Source organism: Xiphias gladius, chromosome 1 (assembly GCF_016859285.1).
Source record: "Xiphias gladius isolate SHS-SW01 ecotype Sanya breed wild chromosome 1, ASM1685928v1, whole genome shotgun sequence".
NCBI lineage: Eukaryota > Metazoa > Chordata > Actinopteri > Istiophoriformes > Xiphiidae > Xiphias > Xiphias gladius.
In genome coordinates, this window is record NC_053400.1 from 12,392,046 (window position 1) to 12,409,088 (window position 17,043).

The 17,043-nt window shown below is 42.9% G+C and overlaps 1 protein-coding gene across 1 annotated transcript in view; it reads left to right on the forward strand.

Annotated features, from left to right (window-relative positions):
- The window catches only part of fam214a (family with sequence similarity 214 member A), a 30,716-nt gene extending 13,686 nt beyond the window's left edge, over positions 1–17,030 (forward strand). Inside the window, exons 2-12 of the mRNA XM_040118341.1 lie at positions 6,652–6,836; positions 7,284–7,480; positions 8,743–8,868; positions 9,137–11,021; positions 11,919–12,044; positions 12,948–13,036; positions 14,144–14,240; positions 14,613–14,771; positions 14,942–15,010; positions 15,426–15,625; positions 15,728–17,030. Coding sequence (XP_039974275.1) covers positions 6,652–6,836; positions 7,284–7,480; positions 8,743–8,868; positions 9,137–11,021; positions 11,919–12,044; positions 12,948–13,036; positions 14,144–14,240; positions 14,613–14,771; positions 14,942–15,010; positions 15,426–15,625; positions 15,728–15,881 — 3,287 coding nt within the window. The 3' untranslated portion in view covers positions 15,882–17,030. The remainder of the gene's footprint in view (positions 1–6,651; positions 6,837–7,283; positions 7,481–8,742; positions 8,869–9,136; positions 11,022–11,918; positions 12,045–12,947; positions 13,037–14,143; positions 14,241–14,612; positions 14,772–14,941; positions 15,011–15,425; positions 15,626–15,727) is intronic.
- The last annotated feature ends 13 nt before the right edge of the window (positions 17,031–17,043 follow it).

Genomic DNA, 17,043 nt, shown 5'->3' on the forward strand with positions numbered 1-17,043 from the left:
GCAGAGACCATCACAAAGTCATCAAACACTTGATTGTAGGAATACACACTTTGAAGTCAGAGAGAGAGAGAGAGAAAAACAGAAAATGAGAGCTACCAAGTTGTGTCTATATTTATCTCACCGGGGGCTGCAGTAAGGAAATTTAAAGGGGAAGAACTGTCAGTGTAATCTCACATTCTGCCACGCTATAGACATTATAGAGGTGCAGCTGTGGGTTTGTACTGTGCATACATGTGTGTGTTGGGACTGCAAAATTCTTAATAATTAAGAATCACATTTTGTTCATTCAGAATTGAGTGTACAGTTTTGCCTTTATGATAAATATATTGCCTCTCTAATCTTTTTGACATGTACTATGATGCACAGCCTTATACGGTGCACAAGCAGTGCATCGTATTGTATTCTGTGGTGACGTTTCCTTTGGTTGCCGGTGTTTGTTGCTGTTGCAACCATGATAAAACAGTATGTATATACTGTATGTTTTTTTTGTACTGTCTTCCTCTAAGGCAACTAAGAACATAACTGTTTTTTCAGTATGAGCATAACAGAACTCGTGTTCAATATAGATTCGATCTCCCTGGTAATGCATATATGGCACAGCTGTTGTCATGTAAGAATGATAATGCTATTGGATAATAGTATGAATTAAATCACAATTGGGATATCACACTGCCCTAATGTGTATTGGCACCGTATGTATACTTTGGCCCATCCATAGTTGCATGTCCATGCACGGTTCAGGGTCAAGTCAGTACAACACCACAATTTTCTTTGCAATTATTATTTTCATGCATTTAGCACTGTTACACAGAGTGGTGACTAAAAGGTGCAGGTGCAGAAAAGAGCTTTTACTTTGAATTGTTTCCCTTCACTACATCCGGTGCTGTACCTGAACAGAATGACGACTTTGCAGCAGGGAACGTTGAACCGTCACTCTTCTGTTCCATTCAGAAGGAGCTAGATATCATTGTGCGTTAAGCCGACACACCTCAGCGAGCTCAGCAGACTGCTGCCACTGCTGCACAGAAGCTGCCTGGAAATGTCCTTAATACACACCCTCCCAGCAGGCTGGTTATCTAGAGTCTGCAGGTCCCTAAAAACATTAAATCATATTAACATAAGACCGAAAGACCTTTTTAAGTCCCAGAAATGTTAAATGTCCTCTGGTGTCTTGGCTGCATTGTCTTTAATTAAGAAATTGGGGCAGTTATATAGATCTGTGTTCTCTTAGTTTTATTATTTACTCATCTTGAGAAAACTGCTCTAACTGCTCCGTTAGGTCTTTAGTGTCTGGATCAGGGGAACCTCAACAGGATATTTACTTTCACAACCAGTATCGACGTTTAAACTGGAACAAAGCAGTCATAATTGCTTTGTAGCATTCTTTAAATTGTTTTAAATTGTTTTTTTTAAACTCGTTTAAGTTAATTTGAATATTAGACTTGGATATTTTATACAACAGCTCAGTGGAATTTAAACACCCCTTATTTTTGATATGTCCCAGTAAACTCATCTTCTTCATGCCTGTCTTTTGTATCTGCAGCTGTCTCAGTGTCTTCCTGCTTGTCTGTTTAGTCTGAGTCTGTAGCAGTTTTTTTTTTTTTTTAATGAAAATGTTAAATGATTTTCTCAATATTGCAAAACTTGTGTTCTGCTCTCGTGAAGCATGAGGGGTTTATTTAAAAATGTCAAGAAAAGCCCCACAGCCAAGTCAGAGTTTGTTCAGTTGTGTCATAAAACAGTTCAAAGGTGGCTTTTACATACTGTATTCTAAAATTATCTGTGAAATATCTGTCCACCACTATCTGGCAGATAGGTCATAGATGGCCTTGGAGTTGCCAAGTTTTCATTTTTTAGTTTTCGTCTTCAACACCTGTCTCTCAAGAACAGTAACAACTTGTCATTTCCTTAAAGACTATTTTTTCCTTGTGAGAGTGACATCCATTAGAGAGCTTAGTTTTTAACATCAACACAGCAGATGCAAATATCACCTAATTTGCTTTTTGTCTTCCACAAGGTTTCAAACTTTTGCATCAAATTCAATAGACAGACAGTGAACTGGAAACACTGTTAATAAAGCTTCCTGTCTGCCTTTTTTGAACTAACTGTGCATGTTTCCTATCTGCCCTTTAGACTACTCAGCTGTTTCTTCCAATATCTGCCTAGCCCTTCTGTCTCTCTCTCTCTGAAGTATGTCTCGTCTCCCCCGGTTGCCACCCTTCAGTATATTATCTCATATTGTCTGTGCGTGTAGCACTCAACACTTTGATAACCAGTAGTCCAGCTATACATGAGCTCATCAGTGCTGTGTCCCTACTGAGACTTTGATCTGTGAGTATTTTTTTTTCTTTTCTTTTTTTTTTTGTCATCTGCTCCAGGCTTTTGTCTCCAGTCTACCAACACAGACTTATCACTGATTAGGAAAGAAAAGTTTCATTTGAATGAAAAATGTCATAAACAAATGAAACATTTACAGTGCAGCACTGACTGAGCAGAGGAAGATGGGGTGGTTTTTGCCATATGGGTACTTCCACAGCATTCAAATTAGCTGTGAGTGTATGTGAGTGTGTAATGCGTGTGTGTGTGTGTGTGTGTGTGTGTGTGTGTGTGTGTGTGTGTGTGTGTGTGTGTGTGTGTGTGTGTGTGTGTGTGTGTGTGTGTGTGTGTGTGTGTGTGTGTGTGTGGAGAGCAGAGCAGTGTTTGCTTTAGAAAAAGAGCCAGCTACGCAGTGATTGTGTGGCCACAGTTCACAGATTAATGGGTGATTTTATCTGAATGTGTGTGTGTCTGTCTCTAACTTAATGTCCTTCTCTATCCTTGTGTCTATCTTCTCATCAGCCTCGCTGTTAAAACAACGCTACTGCATGTAAAATGTAAATATTGATCCCAGCAACATGCATTCAAATTACAAGCTTCAACAACATTCAGAATCATGATCAGTGTCATAACCAGGCGAGAGTATACAGGAATCCGGCTTTGTTTTATACAACACGTAGAAAAGCAACATGCTGAAAATCCACACAAAACAGTTAATTTGCCTCTCAATGGTCTTAGGTAATGACGAATCATACTAAAGTGCATGTCAGTGTGTAACACTGTACGCTGCTGAGGCTGACCTCTCCACTCTTGTCCCTGGAGGCCTTTTTCCATCCCGCATGAGTCTATACTGCTATGTTGGCCCAAGGACATGGAGACAGCTGAGAGGTGTGTGTATGTGCGCGTGTGTGCGTTCACTTACTGGCCAAACCAGCTGATCTGTAGGCGGGACTCCAGCTGCACTTGGTGGCAGGCGGTCACAGGTCTAATAATAAGACGCCTGGATCTAAATCCGACCTATTACATAATTCACATCACACATTATCAGGAGACGGAGGAGAGGTCACATGCACATGGAAAAGAGAAAGATCAGTGTTCCATTATGTCTCCTGTATTTGGGGTTGGATCTGTAAAGTTCAAAAAAGCCACTGGAACTAAACCTTATTATGTTTTCCTGATTGAAATGTTTTCTGTTTGCATTCCTCAAGCAGCGCTAGTAGTTGCTATGGTACTTCTCTAACTGAATGCAGGGGTACCCGTAGACAAAGAGAAAACTAAAAAAAAACTGGAGAGAGAGCAGGAAAAGATGTCTCACAAACACACATTAATTCAAAAGTACGCCTATACATTAAAGACTGACAGATTTTACATTATAAAGAGATGGAAGAGCAGGAATGAATTGGTCACAGTCCAGTGGTAAAGGGAGGGGGGGGAGGGGAAGGAAACGGAAGGATTGAACATTGAACCCTGCTTGTAAGGCTTAATGATTGGTAAACAACATGGATTGTTACATAAATTCCAAAATGATATTAACCATTTGTGCAAAAGGCAGGATTACAGAGGGAGGTGATCTCCTCTAATGATTTTAGCATCCTGAATCATGCTAAAACAATACCTCCTCTGTTTTTATTCCCTTGATATTACAATAACATTTTTTGTTTTTTATCATTTTAAGTTTTATGTAAGTTAGCTCTCTTCTTTCATATGTGTGCAATGGTTTTCTCCTTCTCGGTCTTTTTTGTGGTGATCTGCATCCTGATCACCTTCCAGGTTCCATTTCGGCTGTGTGTGTGTGTGTGTGTGTGTGTGTGTGTGTGTGTGTGTGTGTGTGTGTGTGTGTGTGTGTGTGTGTGTGTGTGTGTGTGTGTGTGTGTGTGTGTGTGTGTGTGTGTGTGTGTGTGTGGGCTTCATAGGAATGTTCTATTCAGGCATGACGCCCTAAAGACTGACAGCTCTCATCTGTGCATACAAAGGGTGGGCCCCGTAACTAAAGCCTCCATCACTAGTCCTTTGTCCTGCACTGCACATGTGTGTGTATGTCGCTGTGTGCATCTGTGTATTTCTTGCATGTTTTCAGTGCGTTTGTGTGTTTTGGTGGAGGCGAGTGTGTTTATCACTGTGCCTGTGTTTGTTGGTGTTCATGTGTGTTTTTCTCATGCGTGCTTTAGGAGTGTTTTTGAATGAATGTGTCTGCCTTTCCTAGAAAGCAGCAATCTGACACCCACTGTGCGCACATGACTGGGGCTCTGTGTGTGTGTGTTTAAGGGGGGTATGGGTAGCACACCATTTCTCAGAGGCTGTATTCCTCTGCTCCATTAATCACTCTTTTACCTCCCTCTCCTCATCCACCCATGCTTCCTTCCTCTTTTCCTCCTTGCCTCCCTCATCAAGTGTACCTTTAGCCCAAATCCCCTGACAGCGTCATCTTTTTCCAGTACAGACTGGGTTTATACCTTAACCCCAGCCCACTACTGTTTATTCAGTACATTCAAGCCGACCATCATGTAAATGCTCAAGTGATAAACCCTTTGACCTTGAATCATGACCTTTGTCGTACAGTATATTACTCCCTCTCTCCTGTGTCTTGCTCTTTTTCGCTCTGATGCTGTTGGTCTCTTTCTCCCTTTGTTTGGACCTTTCTGGTTCCAGCCCATAAAGAAAAGGGGATTGTCCCTGAATATACCCTCCCTCTTCATCTCTTTCACCCTGCATTTATTCATCCTACAGCTGGCTAACAGACCCCCTTCCTCCCCTCCCTCCTTCGTCATGTTTTGTGTTGGAGTGCACCTCTCTCCACGTGCAGCAGCAGCTCAAAGGCATGTAGGAGGAGTTCCCTGAGAGGAATGTGCGTGACTGGCTGGTTAACTGCGATACAGACACGCACACATACAGCAGCAGCTTGTAGCTCACACTTCTGCAGAGCCAGTTGAGAGGGACTCTGTTCCTGCCAGCCCTGCTTTGACAGGAGGAGAACAGGGTGTGCATATGTGTGTTTGTTCCTGTACTTCTGTCCTTATGAGGACCTGACATCCTTAAAATGATCAAAACATAAAATATATGCACGTAATCGTGACCTAATATTTGTTTGAATCCAGTTTAAATGAAGGCAGGAGGAGGGCTTGAGATTGTTGGGCAGGCCGTTTCTGTACGTCAGAGTGTTTGCTTGTGTGCTGTAAAGAGAGCAAGCCGTGATTCTTAGCACTGCTTGGTATCAGCTGACCTCCTACGGGATTCTGGGAGTTTTCTTTGTAGGAGTACAGGAGATAGAGAGCCAAGACGGGCCTCTTCAACCTTCTGCTAAAAATACCCCACTTTAGATCTTGGCATCAATTGTAACATAAACAGAGTAGGGGTTTGTTAATTTTGTCATTGCAGAAGAGACAAACCCATACACAACAGTCCCCATCTTGCCCCTTGTAAAAAAAAAAAAAAAAAAAATGCTATAAGTCAGCTATTGTGAATAATAATGTACAACAGAGTGGATCAGTATAAGCTAGAATTTGAATGTGACAACCAGCTGGAGTATTCCTTGTCATTCGTCTTTTCGCTTCTGTCTAACTGTTAATTTGAACAGCATCAGAGGGGAATAGTCTATTCCTCAGAAGTGAAAGATTGATTCAGCCCTACTCTCTCCTGCCAGCCCTATCCAGCCCCACCCTGGCAAAACTGGTGGAGCCACCGGGTGGTGCAGCATAACCTTATTTTTTATATCCCGTATTGTTCTCATGTATGTGTTTTGTCAGTGAGTGTGAATGACGTCACCATCATTGCCGTCTATACTTGTACACTTCTACATATTTAGGATTAGAATTAGGTTAGGGTTGGGATTAGGCATTTAGTTGTCATGGTTGAGGTTAGGTCGAGGGGCTAGGGAATGCATTATGTCAATGATAGGTCCCCATAAATATAGTAAAAACAAGGATGTGTGCGTTGTGTGCCTGCGCGTGCTGTAGAAGAGACAGCAGACAGTGTGTGGCTTCACCCCTGAGCTCAGCTGACATGTAAGATCTAAATATATGCCTTTGAAGCAGCAGACTAGAAAACTTGTGTCATCTGCTGCCTTCCCCCACACCCCTTCTCTAAACAAGCTTCTCTAGCCAAAGTTAAGTAGCCACATCCATTTAAGCAAAAACATAAACAAACATATTCAGGCATTCGTGTGATAGTCACGGCAACACAGGTTACTTTCTTTTTGCATTTATATTGCCCCAGAGTTAGTCACAGGATAGGTAAATTAGTACTGTAACTGCTACTTTCTTCCAGTTGGTTCCCTGTTTTCTGTTTAGGTATGAAGCAGAAGGATATGCTGACCTTCTGTTTCTCTGCCTTGTCTAGATGCAACAGAGGAGTTTTTCGAGTATGATGCGGAGGAGTTCCTGGTGTTCCTGACCTTGCTTATCACAGAGGGAAGGACGCCAGAATATTCTGTGAAGGGAAGGACCGAGGGGTTGCACTGTCCGCCAGCCCAATCGGCCATGCCGCCTCTTCACAAGCACGAATGCAGTGACAAACTGCCCCAGGTAGCACACATGAACACACAGCTGTGTAATTTTAAACAGGAGCTAGTCTCTTCTCATTTTACAAGGGGTTGTTGCCGCTTCACTTGCATCATTCAAGTCATGAGAGTGAAGTGAGGCCCACTTATCACACCGGATGCACATTATATACTTAATGAATGGTAGGATTTATGCAGGACTGTTGTGTTAGACCTCATTAGTTACCTAATAAACTGGCAACTCGGTGTACATTCCTGTGTCACTGTAACAGCTGTTCAGAATATCATGTATATAGTTAATTTCCAAGGTGAAAACATTTTTAATATTGTATTGAGATGTGACCTAAATAAAATGACAGGTGAGGTTCCTTTGAGTCCCATCTGCTTTGCCCCTACATTTCAAGGTTCCAGTGTTGACATTCACTAATGAACACTAACCCTCCACCTTTTTCTGGGGGATGCGTGTGTCCAGTGTCGGCAGGCGAGGCGAACCCGTTCAGAGGTGATCCTGCTTTGGAGAAACAGCATCCCCATCATGATCGAGGTCATGCTCCTGCCCGACTGCTGCTATGGAGATGAGTGCCCCCCGAGTGACCCCATTAGCGACCCGGTCATCAAACAAGATGCTCTGCTGCTGGAGAGATGGACCCTGCAGCCAGTTCCAAGACAGTACGGCGCATGCACACACACACACAGGCACACACATTGATCTTACTGTGTGCACAGCTATATCCATAAAAAGAGACTGTGTTTACTAGCATTTTGTTTACAGTTTGCAAGAAATATTGTCTGTTGTATTTCCAAGGCTGTTGACTCCTCTATTCATCCATCCATTGTTGTCTTCAGTTTCCACAAACCCTGGTTACTTTTGCGCTCTATTTTGTTCATGTAATTTAACTTTATGCAGAGCGACATGCATCCACAGACACAAAAACATCTAGAGTTCTTCAAGTTAAAGTAATTTTATTTGCCACTTGCAAAGATAAACACTACAAGCACATTGGATTTCTTGCACAGTTCCCTCAGTCAAAAAAACAAACAAAACTCTAAACAGAAAAGGGTGGGGGGTAACAAGTATTTAATAATAAGAAGAAACACAGATACCATATCTTGGTTATACACTGGGCAAAAAAAGAGTTAATAGACTTAAAATAAATTAAAAAGTGTGTTCAAGTGAGCACATATACTAGGTTGTACAGGTTTCGCCAGCAGGTCTATTGCAGAAATGCATATTTGTAAAGGGGGGGGGGGTAATTTCAACAACAATTCTTTGAAAAAGCTTTAGTAAAGTAAACTGTGAAAAAACAGAAATTGAAATGTAAAGACAACGATTCTATAGGTGTCACAGTTTTAGATAACTATTCTGAGTGGCATGATGTTGCTGCCGGTAGACCATGTGTCCTGGTGGCAGAGGAATTTCTACAATACCACACCCATGGCTAAAAAGTTGTATCCAAAGAAAATACATATAGCCCCCATAACAGTGTAAAACCTTTACAGGGGCTGTGAAATCCACACTTCTTTTTGTGTTCAATGCATTCAAAATTCAGGTTTTAGAGTTTTTTCTATAATTTATTTCATTTTAAGTGTGTAAAATTACATAGTAGAGATTCAGGAGTTTTGTCTTCAACCAGACCAAGTGACCTGATAAAGCGAAGTCTTAAAAAGCTAAACAAAATGTTAAAAATAAAACTATAATATGAAATAAAAGAAAATTAAAAGAAAAAAACCTAGATAATTGGATCGACACTCAGAGGGTTAATGAGCCTGACAAATTGGCCCACTTTCCTACTCACGTGTAGAAAAAGGGAATACTGTTTCTGACAAAGACAAAAGCACGCACACACGCATACACACATATCCCTGAACTGTGTTCTCATTAACCTGACATACTGGCACGTTTCCACCTCTTTTAACCGTGTTTTTAATAGAAGCGGCGATCGTTTCATTGAGGAGAAGACTCTGCTGTTGGCTGTTCGCTCCTACGTCTTCTTTTCCCAGCTCAGCGCCTGGCTCAGTGCCTCCCATGGCATTGTCCCCAGAAACATCCTGTACAGGTCAGACATAACACTCACTCAAGACACTGGTGGGCTGAGGGCCTTCACTCAGGCTGTTGGAGCAGATTATTAAAGATACAGGAAACTTGATCTAAAGTTAGGTTATTTTCAAGTTTAAGATAGCTGCATATCTATGCGCACTGTGCTGTTTTGAAAACTGAATTGCGGGAAGTGAAACTGAATCTCTGGAGGTTCTGATAGTACTTAGATATTTTAAGATGTAAGAGTTAACAATGGCCTGTTTGTTCAATCCCTCACTGTCAAACAGGATCAGTGCTGCTGATGAGGACTTGGTGTGGCAATTCTCCCAGCCGCCTTCAGAGCACATTTTCCCCGTCCCCAACGTATCCCAGAGTGTTGCGCTGCAGGTTCGTGTCCAGTCGCTCCCCCGACAACCCACCTACCCCACCCTAGCGTGCAGCATCCATACTGGTCTGCCTCCACTTTACAGCAAGACCCCAAGCCTCAACCCTAACCTCAACAGCCATGGTGGCCTGCCCACCCTCAAAAAGAGCAAAGACCCCAGCAAAGACACCCCCCTTCACAACTCTAACATATACAGTAAAAGCTCCAACTCCATGTCTGGCCTTCTCCTCAATGGATTACCCATACCTAATCTTCCCATCAACAACATCCCCATCAATAGCCTTCCTCACACTGCTGTGCCACCTCCCTACAGCAAGAAGAGCCAGGAGCCTGTTGAAAACCACACGTATCAGAACGGAGAGCTTCCGCAGGTCAACATCCCCCAACGTCAGGGTTCACCACTGTTCCACAGATCCTCCCATTCCCCCACGCCCTCCCGCTCCCCGTCTCCACTTCCCACAAGTAAAGCAGGGAAATGGCTCTACTCAGCCCTCAATGGTTCATCTGACCCAACACAAGTAGAGGACTATGGGTCTGGCACCAACAGCAGTGAGAGGTCAAAGGGGCCCTTCCCTGAGCCACTGAGAGCTTTTAAGAATTTTTCTTTGGCCGAGCCACCCCGCTGCCCCTCCCCGAGGCCTGCTGCAACTGAAACAAACCCCCTGATTGGCTCCCTGCTGCAGGAGAGACAGGATGTTATCGCCCGCATCGCACAGAGGCTCAACTTCTGCGACCCCACAGCACCGCCACTCCCTCCCGGCCTTTTTGGTTCTGACAACCCTCCCAAAGCCATGTGGAGCAGTAACCATGATGACATAACTGCCAGTAAGACCAAAGAGCCCGAGATACCGCCCTGTGAGTCTGTGGGACGTGTGTGGCCCAGCCCCTTCAACACACCCGTGACTGACACTTCATTCAGCAAACGAGAGAGCTCCTCCCCTAAACCTGCGGCCTGCAGGAAGCTGAAAATGACTGAGACAAGAGACAGAGAGGAGGAGAAGAATGGACAGAAGGAGAGAGAGAGAGAGAAGGAGAAAGACAGGGAGAGAGACAGGGAGAGGGAGAGAGACAGCTGCCTCATTGCCCAGGCAGTACAAGACATCACTAGACTCATCCAGGAGAGACTGTCTGTCCCCTCTCTGTCCCCCAGGCACAGCAGAAGCAGCAGCCCTCTGCACCACACGCACACAACAACAGTCACACACACGGTCCGCACATACTCGCACACCACACACATCCCACAAACCTCACACACTACCACCAACGGCTACACCAACGGCCACATACCCAGCCACGAACCTCACAGAGGCAGCACGCACACTGCTGCCACACATGCGCCCGTTTGCACAGACAAGCCCCGAGTCGATCTAGGGACCCAATGCCATTCTCCCCGGGCCCAAAATGGTCCTCACTTTACACTTGAAGAACCTTCATTCAAAGGCCAGTCCCACACCCAGTCTTGCCAGCGTTTACGAACTCCCCCACAGGAAAAACTCAGAGTCAGGACACCCAGCAGCCATGAAACCCCACTTGCCTCCCCCGTCCTCGAGAACAGCCCAAGGAATGCCCAGATTTTTAGTTGGACTTGCAATGATGCCAGCCCAGCCATGAACTGTAACATAAGCCACAACCACAGCAAGCCTCAGCCTCAGCCTCAGTCCCAGATGCAGATGCAGAACTGTGCACAAGCCCAGGCCTCTGCCCTCCAGGATGAGAACCAGGCACCCTCGGAGTCTGGATGCTCCAGCGCCTCCAGTTCCGACATGACTCCCCCTCCCACTGTACTGGTAAGGGACTTCTCGTCTTAGCGGGTATTGATTGTCTATATACTTATGAGTGATCACCCATTTAGTAATCTAAAATTGTCCCAGGAGGCCCCGGTTTAACTGCGTTATTTTTAAGTTATACCTGAAAATTGTGTATACATTTGGCACATATTAGGAAATTAAACATTTGATAAAATAAATGATTCAGTCCATAAAAATTTTGTGAAGAAAAGTTCCAGGTTACCTACTGATGTACTGACACTTACAATGATAAAATATTTGGAAATGCGCTTATTCACTTTTTTGTCGAGAGTTAGATGAGAAGATTGATAGCACTCTCATGTTTGTACGGTATGTGTAGCTATGTAGCTATGTAGCTAGTGCCAGCAGCTGGTTAGCTTAGCTTAGCTTAGTTTAGCTTGGCTTTGTCCGAAAATAACTAAAATGGCCTGTCAGCACCTTCAGGAGCTGCTACTAGCCAAGAAATGTCTGGCACATAACCTCTCAAAAAACTGTGATATGTCATTTTTACACTTTGGTTTTTGTCCAGATTAAACAAACAAGATATGATGTGTTAATATTGAGTTTTAGACATTGACTGAATTGATCTTCTGTCATCTAACACTTCAGCAAGAAGGTGAATAAGCAAAATAAGTGTTTTTCCCCAATGTTACAAACTATTCCTTAAATTTCAAACATTAGTGAATAGGTAACAGTAGGCATTTTTTGAATTTAACATCTCAGACTGGAAGGAACCTCCTCATTCATACACACTGGTAAGAGTGTTTTGCTGGGAGCAGGTAGAACTGGAGTGGTAATCAAAATGGCATATGATCTACCAGCACATGAATTGATAAATACAGATGATTACAGCTTACTTGTACGCTTGATCTTAATCTCTCTGTCTCTGTGCTCCAGCGTGCTCACAGCCCCTCCCCTCTGCGTCCCTGCAACAGCTGGAAGAAACAGAATCGCCACTCATTAGACGCCACAGCAACCAAGGCCTTCCACCCCTGCACTGGCCTGCCATTGCTCTCTAGCCCTGTAAGAGAGTCGCGCACGCACACACACAAACACACACACACACACACACACGCACACACACACACACACACACACAGATAGTACAGTTTCACAGTGAAACTCAGTCATTGTCACTTTCTGCTTGTGCATTTGGTAAAATGACACTTTCCCATACAGACTTAGAGGGACACTTAAATAGTTACTGGCTTAGCCATGAGTAGTAGTCGTTGTTGGTGTCCATGCAGTTGTGTTTGTCATGACAACACAAACACTGCCCTTTACTTCATGCCATCTGAAGCAATACTGACAGAATTGTGATCAGTATAAGAGGGAGGTCTTCGAATGTTTGTCATTACGATACTTACTTTATATCTGGCAGCAGCTTTTTTTGCTGCAGGGCTTCTGAGTAGTTACCCGAGTTTAATGTACACACAGAAAAACACACAGACACATACACACATGCGGGTAAGGCACGTGACCCATCTGTGTCTCATCCACCGCAGTAAGATGTTGCACTGACTTTGTAAGATTACCACACTCCTTGATCATCACAGTTTCCTGTCCTTTGATCATTCTCACGCATATAAACATTAAAATGTTCGCACACACTCATGGGAAGTCTTGGTCTCACACAGTCTCACCAACACAAAATCTACATATGTTCACATAGACATCATGATCCACATTGCATAAAATATATTCATGCCTTAATATTTCGAATGAATGGGAGATTTGAAATGTATTTTTCCTTTCTCTGAAAACTACTCACACAGCTTCTGCTTTTAAACTTCTCTCCTGTGATCTTAAAGTTTTCAGCCTGACAGTCCCACATTTTCGAAAAAAAAAACCCAGAACTTCCAAGCTTTAACCTGAGATAGTGTGACAGTTTCTCTCGGTTAATCATGTTTTGTGTGTCTGCTGCAGGTTCCTCAGAGGAAAACTCAAACAGGCTACTTTGACCTCGACACGTCTCTGGCTGGCTGTAAGGGTTTGCCTTGGGCCTCTGGGAAAAGGTACACATTTTCTAACCTGGGATCTTCGTTATTGTACTTAACAGACTGTGCTAAGTTTATCCACGAGGATAAGGTCAGGGCAGTATAACAAGATTTTTTGGTTTTACAGTTTCCTCCCACATCATCTGTTGATCAGTAGTACCATCTGGATCAGGTTACTCGTACTTAATTTTCAGAATTTTAAAACCTTTTTGTTTTTGTCACTTTGCAACATGTCAGCTGTTGCTATGTGTAACTGAAAGCAAGGAAAACTCTGATATTTGATCGGGTTTCATTGTGTTTAAAGATACATCAATACTTTAGAGTTTTTGGGTTTGTTTTTTTTTTCTAACTTAACTGCCAGAATTATAAAGGATCTAACTTAGAGAAGACATTTGCTACAGTTTACCACATTCAAACCCTCAGAAACTAACATATCCTTGGACCAACAATAGGATACAGAAGTACTGTCTGTGTGTCGAGAGATCAGACAATAAGAATGTTGTTCTGAGTGGTAAGGTTAGGTCACTCCTGTTCTGCTGACTAGTCCGCTCACGCTGCCACCTGCTGAAGCTCTGCTGTACTGTGACTGCTTTTAGAATCACACACTTTCAGCTCAAAATGGCAGACAGGACTGAACTAGCTTTTTATACACAGAGCTTCATTGCACTGCCTACACACAGCAGATGTGGGTGGTAGCTCAGTGCTTCTTTTGATAAAGCAGATGTTTCAAGACTTTGGCAATCCAGAGTGAAAGTTCATTTCAGCCAGGGGATAAATTCTGGTCAATTTTGCCATGCTTCCATATAGGATTTTCTTTTTTTAGTGTAAAACATTTGCTTGGTTAATACATATTTGAATAAAGATGTGTATATGTGACCCACAGACACAAATTACATTTGTTCTGCCTGTCCCTTCAGTGAACTAAGATGTAAGAATAACAAACATTTTGAGATGGCTGATATCGCTTTTGTTTAGACACGAATAAGTCTGAGATCATTTAATCTCAACCAGAACACAGGTCAGACATACCAGGAATGTTTGTCATTCAAGCACCTTAAAATGCTATTTCACACATCACACACTGAAAACAAGTTGATCAGGTGTGTGTGTGTTTTATCTCTTCAGGGTGTGTCCAAAGACAGAGGGGTACACAGATGAGTCACAGCAGCTGTTCAGTGCCAGCGCTCCACCTGCCAGTCTCAGTCTTCTGGGAAACTTTGAGGTACAATACATGAACACACTCCGAATCATCCCTCTTTTTCCATAATCATTTTTGAGAGTAGCTTCCTTTTACTTGTGCTATTTTCAATCCCTAGATAATTAATTTAATCAAAATAAGTAGAATGCTCACAAAGGGAATCAATTACGCTGTCAGGCTTCCTGAAGGTGGAAAACAAGGCCTAGTCATAGTCGAGTAGCTTGTACATCTTGCTGGCTATGTTTGTGTTTTCTCTTTTACCCAGTAACTTTGCCCACTGGATGAAAAATTGAGTTCCTCACCTGGATGAAAAAGTGAAAAGTGAAAATCATAGATTTGTTGGGTAATGAGAAAAATTAAAGAAATAATGTGTAAAATTGAACTCTGTTTATCCAGGAGTGTGTGCTGAACTACCGCCTGGAGCCTTTAGGGACAGTGGAGGGTTTCACAGCAGAGGTTGGGGCCAGTGGGTCCTTCTGCCCCAGTCACCTGACCTTACCTGTGGATGTCTCATTCTACAGTGTCTCTGATGACAATGCGCCCTCACCATATATGGTGAGATGACTATTTTCACTCAAACAATACCCAAGTCTTCTTTTTCTAAGCAGCGTGACTGAGCCTTGAGCTGAAAGCCAAATCTGCAACTGTCCCTATGTCTTTGAGCCCCTGCGTGTATAACTCTTGGATGCCTATTTGTGACATGATGTTATCATTATTTCTCACAGGGTGTGATAAACCTGGAGTCCCTGGGGAAAAGGGGCTACCGTGTACCTCCATCAGGAACCATTCAAGTGGTGAGGAAACTTTTTTTTTTTTTTTTCCTTATTACAGTTGTAGAAATGCTATAAAATATTTGCATCATGGTGGACAATTGGCAGAGAACAAAGAGCAAATTACACCAAGTGACAAAAAGACAGGGAGACCCCTAGTGGTTATAAGGGGAAGATTTATTATATTATATACAGACTCAAGGGCATTTTTATTCATTTCTGGTGGTTATGCTAATGAAATTTAAAGGTATTTTCTTTCATATACTTCAATTACATTATCAGGATGATATGTACAGTGTGATGTTCATTTTATGTATCTTTCACTGCCTGTAAGGTTGCTGTAACATCTGTATATATTATTTAAATCTGATGAAGCACAGGTCACAAAGAGTTAGAAACCTGTCTAAATCCCGCCGTGCTCTCTGGTTATATCACTCAGACCTTATTCAACCCTAACAAGACCGTAGTAAAGATGTTTGTTGTGATGTACGACCTGCGAGCCATGCCAGCTGGACACCAGACCTTTCTACGCCAGAGGACTTTCTCTGTTCCCGTTCGCCGTGACACAAACAATCAGACCAGCAGGAAGCCCCTAACCCTGGGTCAGGGACGCACCTTGCGCTACCTCGTTCATCTGAGGTGAGATAACTGTAATTTTCTCTCTATCCAGCAGCAGTGATGATTATCCTCCCATGTTCATCCTCCCTGTTTTTTTTTCTCTGCCTCTCCCATCCCAACCAGGTTCCAGAGCTCTAAGTCTGGGAAGATCTACCTCCATAGGGACATCCGTCTGCTGTTTTCCAGGAAGTCCATGGAGGTGGACAGCGGTGCTGCTTACGAGCTCCAGTCCTTCACAGAGTCCCCCATTGACCCACCATTCTCTCCCCGCTGCTGAGGCCTGACTCTTTCCCTCCCTCCTCTACCGCAGGCCACTACTGAAGCTTAAATCACACCTCAATGCCAGCGATAGACTCTTACTCAGCCCGTTAGGCCATGGCTAGTATTTGAAAAGAGAAGAGGTTTAAGGACAACAGCCAACAAGACTCACCTGGCCTGTGCCCAAAATCGTAAGCTTCAATCCCTTCTGTCACCCAGAACTGACAGAGGGAGGCTAGGAGCCTGGGAGAATGGTCAGAAATGAAACCTTGTTCTCTGTTAAGTGCTCGATTTTGGATCAGAGAGGTTGGGTCAAAGGTCATAGTTATAGAGTATGCTTCAGATCTTGTTCTCCCGGTTAAGAAGGCCCTGTCAAATTTGATAGATAATTCTTTTTCCTGCTGTTGTGTGCATCCCCTCCAGCGTCTGGCAGGAGTAGAGGCCAGTGATTGTCTACAGAAGCAGTTAATTATCTCAAAAGAGTTCAGACTACTTTACTCCTGTTTACTCAAATCAAAATGTTAATTGGACTTTTAGTTGACATAATGAATAAGTGTTAGATCTCGGTTAATTTCTTCATAAATGCAATACCAGGCCTTTTTAATGGTAAGAGAGTTTGTTTTAAATCCTTGAAGATTAGATCAATTGAACTAAAGGTGAATTCAACTTTGACCCTGTGATTCCTGAGCTCGGAGAGCAGAGGGAGTGCATATGGAAGAGGGTGAACTGGGGTGGCAGACTGTGCCGCAACGCCATCCCCCTTGTCCAAAAGAAAAACTCCTACCATGGACCACTAAAGAAGTCGAACAATCAGTCAAGCTCGATTCAACTGAAAACATCACAGCAAGACATCAGAAGTGCACTGTGGATTTTTTTCTCATTATAACTGGAAATGAAACAGAAAATAGTAATATTCTAATACTTTTGTACTGTTACAGAACCACTTTATCGGAAGTGTTGCAATAGAAAAAGTAACCTTAGTTTAGTGTTTACACATTCACTTTCAGTTTACTTATCAGTTTATTTAATTTAATATTTAAATTAATATTTCAGTTACTACTTGTGACGTCTGTCATGCTAAGATGATGTAGTGCAAACTGTATATCATAGTATGTATTTTTGACATTAATATTCAAATCTGAAAAAAATATATCTATATATCTTCTAAAGCAAACTTGAAA